Genomic DNA, 16733 nt, shown 5'->3' with positions numbered 1-16733 from the left:
ATCTAGAAAATAGAATTTATAAGACAGGAATATTTTATATCATATAAGTGCCATATAACTACTATACTATCAAATTATGGCACATTCCATTTAGAAAACAGGACAATAACATGGTTTCTTAAAGCAATCGTGAAGGAAACCTAATTTAGTATTTTAGTCTATGCCTGTACTCACTTGGGCTCTCATAACGCCTAAATATGTTATGTGGAAAGCTGATTTAAGAAATGAAAAATAGCTCTTTTATAATACAGTAAAACACACAAGATTTCTGGAAACTTCCAACTTAACTAAAAAGACCCTTTTTTTTTGTTTTGGCCATTGATTTCTTGCTGGTATTAGCTAAGGTTCCATGTCCCTTGGAAAACCATTCAGGCAGTTTCCTCTTTGAGATTTCAGCTGAAGTCTATAAGAAAGAAAAAGAAAAACATTTTTTACTACTCAGAATGTGTATTCGTTGCAAAAACTAGCTAGCTAAGTTCACTGAATATACTACCCTCCCCACAACCATGCCACCAAATAAGACAAAATAGTGAGACCTACAGAATTTATCTTTTGGTAAATGAATTATCTCGAGTGAAGATAATTGTTGGAAAGAAAAGAAATAAAGATTATTTTAGATCCATGTCCCATGATATAATTGACTCTGGGTTGACCAAAGTGGTGAATTTAATTTTCTGAGGAAAGTATCTGTGTTAGAATATAAATACACCCATATAATACTATATTAGCCCAAAACACACATTGCCATGAGTCAATTCTGACTCATAATGACCCAAAAGGATAAGGAAGAACTGACCCACTGTTTCTAAGGCTTAGTCTTTTCAGAAGCAGATTGTCACATCTTTCTCCTGTGGAATGACTGGTGTGTTTGAACTGCTGATCTTAAGACAAGCAGTCACACACTTAACTACTGTGTCACAGAGTTGCTTAGTGTTGTACTATAGTTGTTCTTGTTGTTACATGCCATTGAGTCAGTTCCAACTCATAACAACCCTGTATTGGGTTCCCAAGGTTTTAAATCTTCACGAAAGCAGAAAGTCTCATCTTTCTCCTGCAAAGCAGCTGACAGGATCGAATCATGGACCTTGTGTTTTGCAGTCCAGTGCTTACCATACGGAGCCACCACGTGCATTAGGTATACTGTGTTTTTAGGTATGTGAAAAGAATATAATTATTAGTGTCTACATTGGATGACAAGGAACTTTGGTAGCGTAGTGGTTACAAATCAGGCTGCGAACCTTAAGGCCAGCAGTTCGAAACTACCAGCCGCTCCGTGGGAGAAAGATGAGGCATTCTGTTCCCGTAAAGATTTACAGCCTCGGGAAACCTGTACAGGGTCGTTATGGGTCGGAACCGACTCGATGGCACTTAAGAACAACAAACATTGGATGACAGACTAGAAAAGTGTCTCCTTAGCACCTTGCTGAGTGCCCAAGATAACAGACACTAAAAAAATTTCACTAAGTGGGAAAAAATTTCTGTCTCATGCACTCCTTTTAGCATTTGATGAAAACTGAAGCTCCCAGTTCCAGGAAAAACACAAATGTACACAGTAAGTGCAGGACTTTGCACGCTATTTCAAGAGGCAAATGCACCAAATGAAGCCCCTGAACCCTTGGTTTAAATCCTTGACAACATTTTTTCAAGAAGACAAAAGTAATAGTTGTATACATACTATATCATCTGCACATGCAAAAGATAAGGCAATTTTACAGAAGTCACTATTTCATGGGCCTAAAATGGCATATATTTAGGTTATTTCAGTTTGAGCAATAGCTCCTCAGAATAACATGATAGAGAAATCGTTCTAACATGAGTACACATTGCATTTCTGCAGACATTACTTAGTTATTGGCGATCTTTGAAGGACTTTATACGAACAGTTATGAAAATGGGGCAAGACCAGGGCAACATTTTGGTCTGCTCTATATGAGGGCCCCATGATGGAGTGAGACTCAGCAACAACTGTCAATGTCATCAGGTGGTCTCATCTAAGTTACAATGTATCAGCAGAAGCAACATAATGCTCACCAACTCATTGATATGTTTTATTATGCTTTGTATATTTACGAAAAGTTTCAAAATACTGAAGAGTAGAGAAATAGCAAAAGATTTTTAGTCAAAGACTGCAAAATTTTATTTTTAATCAAGGGCAAACACGTTAGCTGTTAGAAATCCAGTGAAAATGAGCTGCTCACATGTCAGAAAAAACTAAAGGAAAAAATCAAAACAAAACCACTAACTAAAACAGCAATTTTGTTCATATTTTCTCACAGAGAAGAGAAGACGGGCGATGAAAATAGATGAGATATTTGTATACTGTAAGAAGTACAGTAAAACCTGGGAAAGCAAGACCTTGGGTATGGTGGAAATCTATCAGAGAAGGGAAACTTAGATATTTTCCACTAATAGCACTAGAAAAGTACTAAGACTGTTTCCTGTCAGCGACAGAAACTGTGCAAACTCTGGAAAAACAAGACAGGCAGTCCCATCTAGTTCCACCTCTCACAGGCTTCCCTGTATTACGTTTCACATGGTTGCTGTTGTTGTTAAGTGCCCTTGAGTCCGGTCCGACTCTTAGCGACCCTACATGAGGGTTTCTGAGGAGCAGCTGATGAGTTTGAACTGCCGATCTAGAGGTTCAAAACAGACCTTGCAGTCTGTGCTTATCCTCTGGCACACAAAAAATATTAGGGATCTAAAGTGACACAACAACAAGGAAGTTTTAGGAGAAATAACATTTGTTGTTGTTAAGGGCCATCAAGTTGGTTCCAAACTCACAGCAACCCTATATACAGTTTCTAAGGAGTGGCTGGTGGCCAATCTTGCAGTTAGCAGTACAGTGCTTATCCTACAGCACCACACCAGGACTCTAGATAAATATGTCCCAAAATATCCATGCTTTCCAAAGATCTTAATATCAAAAATCCTTTTAAGCCATAGACAACTACAGTTGCTTGCACTGAAGAGTTTTAGTCCTTTGCAGGCAACGAAGTCAATTATGACAGTAAACAAAATAAAACATCTGAGTAGTAACAGTGCAGAGGAAAAATAACCCTGTCTTATAGCCTCATAACACAACAGAACATGCATGGAATTTGAAACCAGATAGAACTAGGTTTCAATCCTAACTGAACCACTTGCTAAACAAGTGACCATGCATGCTACAGAAGCCTCAGTTTATTCATACAAATAATGTGGATAAAAATACATAAAACTGCTGTACTGTTGTGGAAGTTAAATAAGAACACACACAAATATCAATGTATATCTTGTTTTGTTTCAGGTACTTTTAATTGGCAGTTAGTATCATTTAAAGTTTTTTATCTTACATAACATTTCTATAGAATATGATCTTTAGCATTTACCCTGTAGTTATAATGATGATCTTATTTCATAGAGAAAAGGAAGAAAATGCTTGTTCACATTGAATGTGTCTTTTGAGTCTCAAAAATAAGTATCTGAAGAGACTTCAATTATGAAGTCTAAGTCACCTAACATTGACCATTTCCTTCATCAATCAAAAATCCCCAGCAATCATAGTAAAATTTCCAGGGGCAGCTTATAACTTTTTGATATTTCAAATTCCATTAACAAATTATTAGCATTAAATTGAAAATAGAAAACACTAGCTTGTTTGCTAACATTTTGTGTACATATGTTATTGTTAAGTGCTGTCAAGTAGGTTCTGACTCATAGTGACTCTGCATATGGTTTCTGAGTCTTAATATTTTCAGAAGCAGAAAGCCTCATTTTTCTCTAGTAGAGAGACTGGTGGGCTCAAACCAATGACCTTGTGGTTCACAATCCTGTGCTAATCCCACAGAGTCACCATGCTCCCTTTGTGCACATTTGTAAGTAGGTGAACAGAGAAATATGTTTATTATATTCACGTTTAATTTCATCTGCAACAAAAATAAATTTAAACATATTAGTCATCAAGGAGCTCTGGTAACGTAGTGGTTACAAATCGGGCTGCGAACTGCAAGGTCAGCAGTTCGAAACTACCAGCTGCTCCGCGGAAGAAAGAAGAGGCTTTTTGCTCCCGTAAAGATTTACAGCCTCAGAAACCCTGTTCAGGGTCGCTATGGGTTGGAACCAACTCGACAGCACTTAACAACAAGTCATCAAGTGTAAAATATTTCTCATGAGAACTATTTTACTAAATCAATTTTACCTGTGAATTAGATTCTGTAAATAAATCTTCTATTTCTGGATCACTGGATGGAGAGTTCCAAGAAGTCACTGTATTTTTTTGACTCTCATCTCTTGCTGAGAAATTGCCAGGATATTTTCTATCAACCTTTAAAGTTTTTATGAAATACAAAATAGTTACATCATGTACTATTTCCTTAAACATATAATAAAAAACACTATGCCTAATTATAGTGACCAATGGGTAGATATATGAATAGACACGCAGGTTGAACGGGTGTGGGAGGGAGAGTGGGAGCATACCCATAAGTATATAAAGGTTTAACAGAAGAGATCTGTACTTTTGCTGCAAACATATCCTGAGTAAGGTGAAGCCTAGAGGGGGCAAAGTTATGAAAACTTCGTAGACCTTATCAAATACCTTCAAGGAATGAGTTGCTTTAGTGAGGGAATAGGATCATGGTCTCGGGAAACACTCGAGTCGACTGGTATAGCATAGTCCACAAAGACAATGTTCTACATCCAACTTTGGTGAATGGTAGTGGTGGTGGTGATGTGCAATGGAGTCAGTTCCAATTCATAGCAACCCCAAGTAGGGTTTCTGAGGCTGTAAATCTTTACGGGAACAGAAAGCCTCATCTTTCTTCCATGGAAAGGCTGGTAGTTTTGAACTGCTGACCTTGGCATTAGCAGCCCAATTAGTAACCACTAAGCTACCAGAGCAGTGAGTGATGAAAATTGGAGACACTTGAAAATTATTAGTCGAATGGACTAATGGACCATGTAAGTATCAGTCCCCACAGCCTGAGACCAGAAGAACTAGATAGAGCCTGGCTACCACTACCAACTGCCCCAACAGAGGTCACATAGCAGTCCTGGATAGAGTGGGAGAATATGTGAAACAAAACTCAAGATCATGAAAAAGACCAAGCTTACTGGATAGAGACTGTTGGAACCCCAAGACTATAACTCGCTGTCACCCTTCAGATCTGGAACTGAACTTACCCAGGTGGCTCAATTTTCAGCCAAGCGGTAGATAGGTATACATGGGGGATGATAACACTGGTGAGGTATGCAAACTAGAGAAGATTAAAAGGGCATCATTTACTCAAGGACAAAATTTCAGAGGGTTGGGAAGGAAACACAGAGGGAGGGATAGAAACAGAAACTATAGGGAGGAAGGAGGATAAGAGATTTACATGGAGGGGAATGCAATCATTGAGATTAAACCAAGTGTATGATTTGTTGAATATAAGCCTCAAGAGCTTCTCTGTAAACCTTCAATTCAATTCACAAGCTAAAAAAACAAAACAAAACAAAAAACTATGACTAAAAGAGCAAGGCTTAATAAAATTCTTATTCTGAAGTCCTGAATTTTAACAATACTGGTATTCATAAAACATTTATTTTAATGATCTTAAAACAGTTTACAAATAATAGAGTATAGTTTAAATTTATAATCAAATCCAGTGGCAGGGCTGGGAATATCACTATCCCTCTTTTATGCCATCAGGAAAAATGAAAAGTTATGTAAGTTATATAGGTGGAGAGAATTCTGAGAAAAGGCTGGCAGAGGTAACACATTTTATAACTTCTCTGAATTCCAGCATTAAAACAGCTAAAATAATTAGATAGCAAAAACCAAAACCCCATGTTCTACATTTAAAACTTTTAAGGCATCCTCAGGAAACCCCAACTATAAACCTGGTTTGAAGTTTTTGTTGTTAAAGTACCACCATGTCAGTTCTGACTCATAGCGACCCTATATGGGGTTTCTGAGGATGGGCTGGTAGGTTTGAACCACCGACCTTGAGTTTAGCAGTTCAGTGCTTAGTTTATAGTACCATGTAAGGTTTGAAATTAGGAAAACAAAAGAAAAAACTACCAATAGTAAAAAAAAACCTGAATGATAATAGCATCTGTATGGGAGAAAAGAGAGGCAAGCATGAATATCCCAAAAGAAGAGAAGTACCTGAAAACAGGAAAACCATATAAGAACTCACAGGCATTCATTTTAAAGTATGATAGGTCAATATGAGAACAGCATCTGAAAAAGCTTTTATCCAACATAACAATCACTGTTCAACTTTCAAATGCAGGTGAAGCTACTAAAAATACCCTGGCTTGGGTCAGGCACACTGTAGTTGGCAAACTGACATCTTTGTTCTTCAATACTTTAAAGAGGTCTTGTGCAGCAGATTTGCCTAATGCAATGCGTCGTTTGATTTCTTGACTGCTGCTTCCATTGGTGTTGATGGTTGATCCAAGCAAAATGAAGTCTTTGACAACTTCAATCTTTTCTCCATTTTACAGTGATGTTATTTATTGGTCTAATGGTAAGGATTTTTGTTTACACTGAAATTTAATCCACACAGAAGGCTGTGGTCTTTGATATCATCAGTAAATATTTCAGCCCTCTTTGCATTCAGTAAGGTTGTATCATCTGTGTATCACAGGTAGTTAATGAGGCTTCCTCCAATCCTGATGCCACATTCTTCTTCATATAATCCAGCTTCTCACATTACTTGCTCAGCATACACATTGAATAAGTATAGTGAAAGAATACAACCCTGGAGAACAACATCCTGATTTTAAATCATTCAGTATCCCCTTGTTCTGTACTAATGACTGTCTCTTTGTCTATACACAGGTCCCTTATGCATACAATTATGTATTCCGGAATACTCATTCTCCACAATGTTATTATCCAAACTATCGAAAGCCTTTGCATAGTCAATAACACACAGGTAAACATCTTTCTGGTGTTCTCTGCTTTCAGCCAAGATCCATTTGACACAAGCAATGATATCTGTCTTTCCATGTCCTCATCTGAATCCAGCTTGAACCTCCAGCAGTTCCCAGCCAATGTTATATTGTAGCAGTTTTTCAATGATCTTTAGCAAAATTTCACTTGTGTGTGATATTAAAGATATTGTCTGATGATTTCTGCATTCTGTTGCATCACCTCTCTTTGGGACGAGTACAAATACAGATCTCTTCAAATCAGTTGGCCAGGGAGCTATCTACCATATTTTTGGCATAGATGAGTGAGTACCCCTAGTACTACATCAGTTTGTTGAAAGATTTCAATTTGTATTCTATCAATTCCCTGAGTCTTGTTCTTTGCCAACGTCTTCAGTGTACCTTGAATTTCTTCCTTCAGTATCATTAGCTCTTAACCATATGCTATCTCTTGAAATGACTGACCATTAACAATTTCTTCTTGGTACTCTGACTCTGTGTATTGCTTACATATTCTTTTGATGCTTTCTGCAACATTCAATAGTCCATAGAATCCTTCAATATTGCAAGGTGAGGCTTGAATTTTTTTCTTCAGTTCTTTCAGCTTGAGAAATTCTGAGCATGTTCATCTCCTTTGGTTTTCTAACTCCAGAACTTTGCACTTTCTCTTCTCCAGCTGCTCTTTGAAATTTTATGTTCAACTCTTTTATTTCCTCATTTCTTCCATTTGCTTTTGCATCTCTACACTGAAGAACAAGTTTCAGAGTCAAACCTCAGCTTGCAATACTGAAGGACTCTATGGACAAAATAGGAACTCTGGTAGTGTAGTGATTATGAATCAGGCTGCGAACTGCAAGGTCCGCAGTTTGAAACTACCAGCTGTTCCACAGGAGAAAGATGAGGCATTCTGCTCCCATGAAGATTTACAGCCTCGGAAACCCTGTACAGGATCGCTATGAGTCAGAACCAACTCCACAGCACACAGCCACCAGCCAGTCATATACTGAATGATAATTAAAGCAGATACAATAGTACATTAACAGAGACATACCAGAAATTGAAGTTGGGTTCAGAAGAGGGTGGAATGAGGTATGTCATTGTTGATGTGAGATGGATTTTGACTGAAAGCCGAGAATACCTAAAAAATGTGTATGTGTGCTTTATTATCTATGCAAAGGCTTTCAACTGTGTGGATTATAACAAACTATGTATAATGTTGCATATAATGAGTATTTCAGAACCCTTAATTGTATTCAGGAGGAACCTGTACATAGAGCAAGTGGCAGGCATTCAAAGAGAACAAGGGTATACTAAGTGACTTAAAATTGGGAAAGGTGTGGACCAGGGTTGTGTTCTTCACCATACTCATTCAATCTGTATGCTAAGCAAACAATGCAAGAAGCTGGATTATATTAACAAGAAAGTGGCATCAGGATTGGAGGAAGACTTATTAACAATCTGTGATATGCAGGTGATACAACCTTCCTTGCTGAATGCGAAGAGGACTTAAAATACTTACTGATGAAGAGCAAAGACAGCAGTCTTTAGTATGGTTTGCATCTCAAGGTAAAGAAAACAAAAATACTCATAACTGGATCAATAAGTAACATCATGATAAATGGAGGAAAGATTAAAGTTGTCAAAGACTTTGCTTGGATCCACTATCAACACTCAGAGAAGTACAGTCAAGACATCAAATAATGTATTGCATTAGGCAAATCTGCTGCACAAGACTTCTTTAAAGTGTTCAAGGACAAAGACGCCAGTTTGAGGGCTAAAGTGTGCCTGACCCAAGCCATGATATTTTCAACAGCCTGTTATGGCATGCAAAAGTTAGATAGTGAATAAGGAAGATCATCGAAGAATTGATGTATTTGATCTATGGTGTTGGAGAAGAATACTAAAAGCATCATACATTGCCAAAAGAGCTAACCAATCTATTGGAAGTACAGACAGAAAGCTCCTTAGAGTCCAGGATAGCAAGAATTGTGTCTTACAATTTGGACATGTTATCAGGGCGACAAGTCCTGGGAAAAGGATATCATGTTTCGTAAAGTGGAGGGTCCGTGAAAAACAGGAAGATCCCCAACAAGATGGATTGACACAGTGGCAGCAGTAATAAAATGAAGCATAACAACAATTGTGAGGATGGCATAGGACCAGGCAGTGTTTCATTCTATTGTGCATAGGGTTGCTATGAGTGGGAACTGACTCAAAAGCACCTATGACAATATCATGCTGCATTTATTGTTTAGGAACTAAAATAATTTATTACTTTTCATGAAGTTTTATGATACAGTTATGTAATTTTAGAGTGGGAAGATACTTGAGGTCAACTGTCAAATTTAAAAATCTTTTAATAAAGCCATCTTGTAAAGAATAGTTACTCTTTGGTTACAACTGGTTTGTTTCATACCCACAAAGGGCAGGAATTGTCAAAGTCTGCTACTTTAATAAAATATAACGCCTAAAATAATGTTGAACTCATGGTGTTTCTGATTATACAAAAAGTACATTGTGAGATGCTCAGGCACATGAGTAACAATTACCTTTGTATTCTAAAAAGTCCATGTAACAGAGTGTTATGAATGACAGAATGATAGACAAATCAATTTTAGGGGTATTTATAATAGAATTTTTTCATTGTCATTAACCACACTAACTTCCATAAGCTTAAAGCCCATAAAATCTATATCTACAAAAGAAAAAGAATTTTCCAGGCTATATATAGTAGATATAAGACAGAAGTAAAAATTAAGCTGACATTCCATATAATAAGCTAAATAAATGGACTATATTCTTTTACTATTTTTTTTAATTACCTTTCTCAGATCAGCATCATAAAAAGAAAAGAAATTCTAGCACCCAGATAAAGAACTACACTTACATCAGAATTTGTAGCAATTAAAAAATTAAGGCATTCTATATTAGAATATGCAAATTGAGCAACCAACACTTTATAAAAATTCTACATATAATTAACACCTTGGTATTAGTGTCTACTTCTTCCTTGATTCTCTTGGACTGTAAACAGCTCTCTTCAGAGTTGGGGAAACATCTCTTTTTGTTGGAATCACATGAAAGTTGGCACGGCATTCTGCTGTCATCATCTTTTTCCAGAATTTCAATTGCCATGTGAATAAGGTACGTGTCAATGTTAGCAGGAACCAATGTTCTAATTAGTTTAATTTTGTTTATATCTGTGAAGATGAAAAAAATAAGCTTTAAAAATAAGTATGCTGACCATTTTAGAAAGCCTATGAGCTGGAAATACTGAAATATTTTGTACAAATGCCTATAGTCCTAAAGACTAAAAATAGAGTGAAAATGTGTGGCCTCACTACACCACATCACTATTATTGAGTTTGCATAAATTATGTTTCAAATTGTCTTTTGTGGGCTGCTCTGAGAATTTAAATCATTCACAGAATTGTTTCTAAAGAAAAACGTGTTTCAAATTCCAAATATAAATTAAAAATTATGGTTTTGAAAATAATTATTTCTTAAAATAGATTTCTAAAAAGATGCCAGTGGGAAGAATCCTTTCAACAGATATTATAATGCATGACAAAAGACATCAATTATTTAAAATGCATATTAACTAGATGAGTATTTCTGGGAAACACGTTTTCTTTTCAGAATGAAAGAATTTAGAGCTTTTTGAAACTCAACACACAAATTCCAACTGTTGTCAGTTTCTTCACACCTTCTATAAATTATGCAGCAATCTCACTATAGACTACTATTTATGTTTCAAGCAGTTCTTTCCAGTATCACATGCATTGGCAATGCTCTATGGTAAGGTAACACGAAGCAGTTTAGAACCTATTCACTCATTTTCTTGTAATCTGCAAAACTATCAAACATTTTTAACACTTAATTCAAATAACCAAGAGATCAAGTACTTTTCAGTGCCAGTTGAAAAGGTGGTCTTTGAATTATTACAATTTTCAGGTTTGTATTATTCCTTTCTTTCAAAGACCTTTACCTTAGGAAGATCTTATTCTAGCACTTCCTAAAAAAAACATTGCAGTTTAAAATAATTTTTTTTTTAATTCAGAAAGAGAAAGTTACACAGATAATTAAGAATTAGGACAGTAAGCTATCTAAGTACTCTACATATTCTTTCCCTAAACTGTAAAACTAACCTTTAATTAAAGCTTTTAAATGTTCAACTGGTGCTAATCAAAGTCTTAGAAAGATAAGACTTCTATATATAATAAAATTAAGCAAATACTTCAAAGGACAATGGAATTTTCCCAAAAGTTCATGGAAAAATTCCATTATCCTTTAGTTCCATTTTTCCACAAACTTTTTAAAGCCCCCTTGTATCTGTCAATCAAATTAAAATTTTACTTGTCTCTTGATCATTTCACCACCATAACTAGTGGTCATCAAGTCAAATCTGACTAATGACTTAATATGTGCTATACTAGAACTGTACACTATAGATTTTCAATGGATGATTTTTCAAAAAATACACCAGGCCTTTCTCCTAAGACATCTTCAAATGAACTTAACCCTCCAATCTTTCCATTGGCAACTATTGTTGTTGTTAAGTGCCCTATAGTCAGCTCTGACTCACAGAGACCCTGTATAGGGTTTCTGAGGGACAGCTGGTGGGTTTGAATAGCCGACCATGTGGTTAGCAGTCAAGTGTTGATCCTACAGTGCCACATCAGGAGTTAGCAGCAGAACACATGTACTTATGCATCAGAAAGTACCTTATGAGCTCTCTTACATTTGTCTTCAATTTTTCATTGAAATGAAATGCTCTAATGACATCATATTACTATATATTTCTATACTTTGTATACTCTTGGTGTGGTACTGCAGGATAATGTACTAGACTGAACAGTTGGTTTGAACTGCCCATCTTGCAGTTCAAACCCACCAGCTGCTCCTCAGAAAGCCTATACAGGGTCACTACGAGTTGGAACTGACTCAACTGCAATTAACAACAACAGATCCCTAGAAGTAGCTTAGTGGAAAACAAGCTAGTCTGCTAACCGCAAGGTCAGCAGTTCCAATCTACAAGTCTCTCCTTGGAGAACCATGAGGCTTTTTGCTCCATAAAGATTGACAGCCTTGGAAACCTAATAAAGGATCACTGTGAGTTGGAACCAACTTGACAGCACACAACAACTACTACTAGATCCCTAAAATGAAGTCCTTGTGTGTTACTATAGGATAAGCACTGAACTGCCAACCACAAGGTCAGTGGTTCAAACCCAACAGCCGCTCCTCAGAAACCCTACACGGGGTTGCTGGGAGTAAAACAGACTGGGTGTCGCTTAACAACAACAACATGGTAATTCTAGGTGTAACGTTTAGTGGCAATATCATTGGCCTTAAATGTAATCATTGTGAGGATGCAGGACCAGGCAGTATTTCCTTCTGTTGTACATTGTTGTTGTTATGTGCCGTAGAGTCAGTTCCAACTCACAGCGACCCTGTACAGGGTTTCCGAGGCTATAAATCTTTACGGGAGCAGAGAGCCTCATCTTTCTCCAGAGGAACCGCTGGTAGTTTCGAACTGCTGACCTTAAGGTTCGCAGCCTGATTCGTAACCACTACGCTACAGTGGTAACTAAAAGTCAAAACACACTTGATGGCTCCTAACAACAACAACAGATCCCTAGAATCGGGGCTGCTAGTTTAAAGGTTAGACATACTTTACATTTTGATATACATTGCCTAGTTACCTACAGAATTATGTTAACCAATATATTAACCATTAATCAATCAACATGTATTTTTTATGTAATTTAAATTAAGATTAAACTTTATAAACAGATGATCTATTGTTACTAGAAAATTTTTAAGTTTATCTGGAACAAGTAGGGTATGTGAATCCATTTTTTCCCCAACTTTAAATTATATGAATTCTAAATACAGATGAAGTATTTCAAATTAAAATTTAGCACCCAAACTGAGATATGCTATAAATGTAAAACACTTACTGATTTTGAAGGCTTAGTGCAAGAAAAAAAATAAAAGATCTTATTTGTACTTTTTAACACTGATTACATGCTGAAATGATACAATTTTGGATATATTACACTATATAAAATATTACTAAAATTAACTGTAGGCTTATTTTTACTATTTTTGTGCTACAACTAGAAAAATTTAAATTGTATATAAGAATACAGTTCACATTATATTTCTATTATACAGTGCAGTTCTAGATGAAGCAAACAAATTTGCCCATACTCAAGGCAACTGATACAACTGTATCATATAAATTCATTTTCTTTTGTGGGTATTTAAAATTGGATAAACTACAGTTTAAAATTTTTGTCACACTGTAAATGTAATATTTACAAACCAATGTGTTGGGGGGGGGGAAACACCATAAAGTTTTGAATTACAGTAGTATCATGGGTTAAGAAAATTATGCTAAGAAGAAAAAATGTCTGAGGTATTTTATTACATGTTAAATTCTAAAGTTAGAATGTCGTCTTTCTATAATATTATGATATATTAACATTGGCCTATGGTATTAAAACTACTGTTGATTCAATAAATATATAAAGCTACCATAATGTAATTAGAATATAATTGCTATATATAATTTACAAATTCATCTATTTACTTAGGTATTTCTCTAAGTACCCTTTATATGTCTGTTAATCTTAAAAGCTATATATTTGTGAATAAGTATTGTCCAGATTTAAAATTATAATTCATTCTGTCCTAATTTACTATGTAAAGAAGTATTAGAAACATAAACTGGAGAATTAAAATATGAACATTGTCTACAGCCTTACAGTGTTTTAAAAGAGATCATATTACCCCTGTTTTCATGGAAGGTCCCTTGGAAGCAACTCTTAATTTTCCAGTTACATGCACATAATGATTGAGAGAATGGAATTACTAAAAATATCATCTAGGCATATCACTAAATATCTTTGTTAATTTACTATTAAGCATAGTTAGTAAATAATTCCATAAAAGTGAAAATTATATAAACATGGGAAATAAGAGAAACTGACCATTAAAGGATTAAAAAAAATTGAATTATTTTAAATATTGAGTCACATGAAAAACTTACCTAGTAAATAAGATAGCTTGAAAATAATATTTTTCACAGATTCATGCTCTATTTTTAGGTATTAAGATTATATCATAATAATAAAATATAGAAAATTCCTCAACTCAGAATTATGTAAAATTTAAGTTTCAATCAAATGTGTTCATCAAACACATAATTATGTACTCTGATTATACATTTAAAAATAGAAATCATTATGTATATCATTTTTTTATCATTTATAACGCAATAATATTTTCTCCAATGAGAACAAAAATATTAGTACTTTATTAAGGAAAAATAGCCTAAAAGCAAAATCTCATGTCAATACATAATATCTATGGATTATCAATGCACTATCAAAATAAATAAAATTTATATCATGTAGTTTTATAAACTTCTTAACTTCCTCCATTAGCTTTGGAAGCAGGCTAGAATAATACACTTTTTCACACTATGTTGTTGTTGTTAAGTGCTGTTGAGTCAGTTCTGACCCATAGCGACCCTGTATAGGGTTTCCGAGAAGCAGCTGGTGAGTTTGAACTGCCGACCTTGTAGTTCAAACGGATTTGCAGTCTGGTGCATTACCTAAATACAATGTATTAACAGAATGATGAAATAAGTGTTTGAAAGTGGTCTATTGTGCTCTGGAGTTTCAGTTTATTATCTCTGGATGAAGATTTAGCGGTTACGAATTAGGCTGCTAATTTCACGGTCAGCAGGTCGAAATGACTAGTGGTTCAACGGAAGAAAGTTTCTCTTCCTGTAAAGATTTACAGCCTCAGAAACCCTATACAGGGCTGCTATGAGTCAGACCTGACTCCATGTCATATAATCACCACTACCCACCATACTCTGTGTAAGAGGGTAAAGACATACGTTTTCAACTAATATTTAGCCAGAGTCCTGGTGTGGTGCTGTAGGATAAGCACTAGACTGCTAACTGCAAGGTCGGCAGTTCAAACCCACCAGCTGCTCCTGGAAACACTACTGACTCAACTGTACTTAACAACAACAACATTTACTCACTAAAACCAAAAACTCATGGCCATTGAGTCAACTCTGACTCAGAGTTTCTGTAGGACAGAGTAGAACTGTGCCATTGGGTTTCCAAAGCTGTAAATCTTCATGGAAGCCGACGCCGACGGCCACATGTTTCTCCCAAGGAGAAGCTAGTGGGTTTCAATTGTCCTTTCGGTTAGCTTCAGGGAGTTTAACCACTCTGCCACCAGGGCTCCTTATTTAGTCACTAATAATTATCAAAGATTTTTCACATCATTGTAGACTCAGGTTGTACAATTACTAGAAGAGAATTTTTCATGCTTATATATTCTGCTTAGCTTTAGTATTTCATAATTTAAATGCTTAGATGTTATCTAACATCTGAAATTGAAACTAAGGTCAGAATATAGAGGATACTCAAATATAAAGACAATAATCTGAATATAATTATTTTATTTAGCAGACTGTTGTTGCTGTTGTTAAGTGTCATCGAATTGGTTCCGACTCATAGTGACCCTGCACAGGGTTTCCAAGGAGCAGCTAGTGCATTTGAACTGCCAACCTTGTGGTTCACAGTCCAGTGTTGATCCACAGTGCCATAGCAAAAGTCCTATTTAGCAAGTTAGAGATATATATAAACCCAATTCTTACATGAGGATCAGAAATGGCATGCTTTCTATTTTTTAAATTACTTGCAGTACAACTTTACCTAATACAGTATGTTGTTGTTAAGTACTGTAGAATCAGTTCTGACCCTGTATAGGGTTTCCCAGGAGCAGCTAGTGGGTTTGAACCACTGACTTTGTGGTTCAACCTGATCTTGCAGTCCAGTGCATTATCCTGCAATGCCACACCAGGACTTCATTTAATATAGTAAAAAGAAAAAAAACTGCTTAGCGATTTACCTTAGAAGTGCTATTATAAGAATTTTCTTTAGGACTTGGGTTCCTAGCCACGAGACATGGTGGGAGTAGGAAGGGGAAAATTTAATCATTTCTAATGTGTTTTCCAAATCTAATTTCACAACTATATGAATTAGAAAGCAAATGAACAGAAACTTGCTTTTTCACTGTATACAAATAAGACAAATAATAAAGATGGTGTCAATATCTGGCTGAATAATATAACCTAAAATCTTCTATCATCTGACCTTGCCAAAATGAGTTGGATTAGCACATCCATTTCATGTCATACAAGAATATTTGCCTAAGAAATCTTTAGAAGTTGAAAAAAACTGATCATTTACAATCTCTCTGAATTCTGAAAGTTGTATTGCTGTAAGACACAGCTTTTAAACTTTCTCTTTTACCACTATACACTTATCACTGGCTTTATTATTTTTTTAAAATTAGCTACCTTAAAGGATATAGAATAAAAGAAATTTTATTTAGAGGGCATTTTTAAGGATCAAGAAGAACTTATCTACTTCTTCAATCTTCATTACCATGCTTACCACCACCACTACTTATTAAATACCGTGTTCAAGGACTCTGTGTATGTAACCTAATTTATTCCTCACAAGTCTATCAGAGAAAACATATTATCCTTCCCTATTTCACAAATGAGAACACTGAGGCTTAGGGATATTGGCTAATTTTACCATGGTCACAGGGCTGTGAAATAACAGAGACGAGACTGGAAAGTCTTTGCCCTTATTGAGTAGGCTACACCATCTATCTGTCAGTCTTCAGGATGTAGTAAAGAGGTCAAAAGACACTAAACATGACTGTCAATAGACAAAAAAAAAGAAAAAAATGACATTAGCTCTTGCAAAGAGCATTACCTGCTACACAATTGA

At 35.6% G+C, this 16733-nt stretch overlaps 1 protein-coding gene across 1 annotated transcript in view; it reads right to left on the bottom strand.

The window, feature by feature from the left end:
- Nucleotides 1-283: 283 nt before the first annotated feature.
- Nucleotides 284-16733, bottom strand: part of WRN (Werner syndrome, RecQ helicase-like) — a 181766-nt gene continuing 165316 nt past the window's right edge. The window contains exons 32-33 of the mRNA XM_006834526.1: nt 9883-10097; nt 284-403 (exon numbers count right to left, since the gene is read on the bottom strand). Coding sequence (XP_006834589.1) covers nt 284-403; nt 9883-10097 — 335 coding nt within the window. The remainder of the gene's footprint in view (nt 404-9882; nt 10098-16733) is intronic.

This window comes from Chrysochloris asiatica, unplaced genomic scaffold, assembly GCF_000296735.1.
Source record: "Chrysochloris asiatica unplaced genomic scaffold, ChrAsi1.0 scaffold00011, whole genome shotgun sequence".
NCBI lineage: Eukaryota > Metazoa > Chordata > Mammalia > Afrosoricida > Chrysochloridae > Chrysochloris > Chrysochloris asiatica.
The sequence above is the reverse complement of the archived record's forward strand: the minus strand, read 5'-3'. Positions and strand labels throughout refer to the sequence as shown.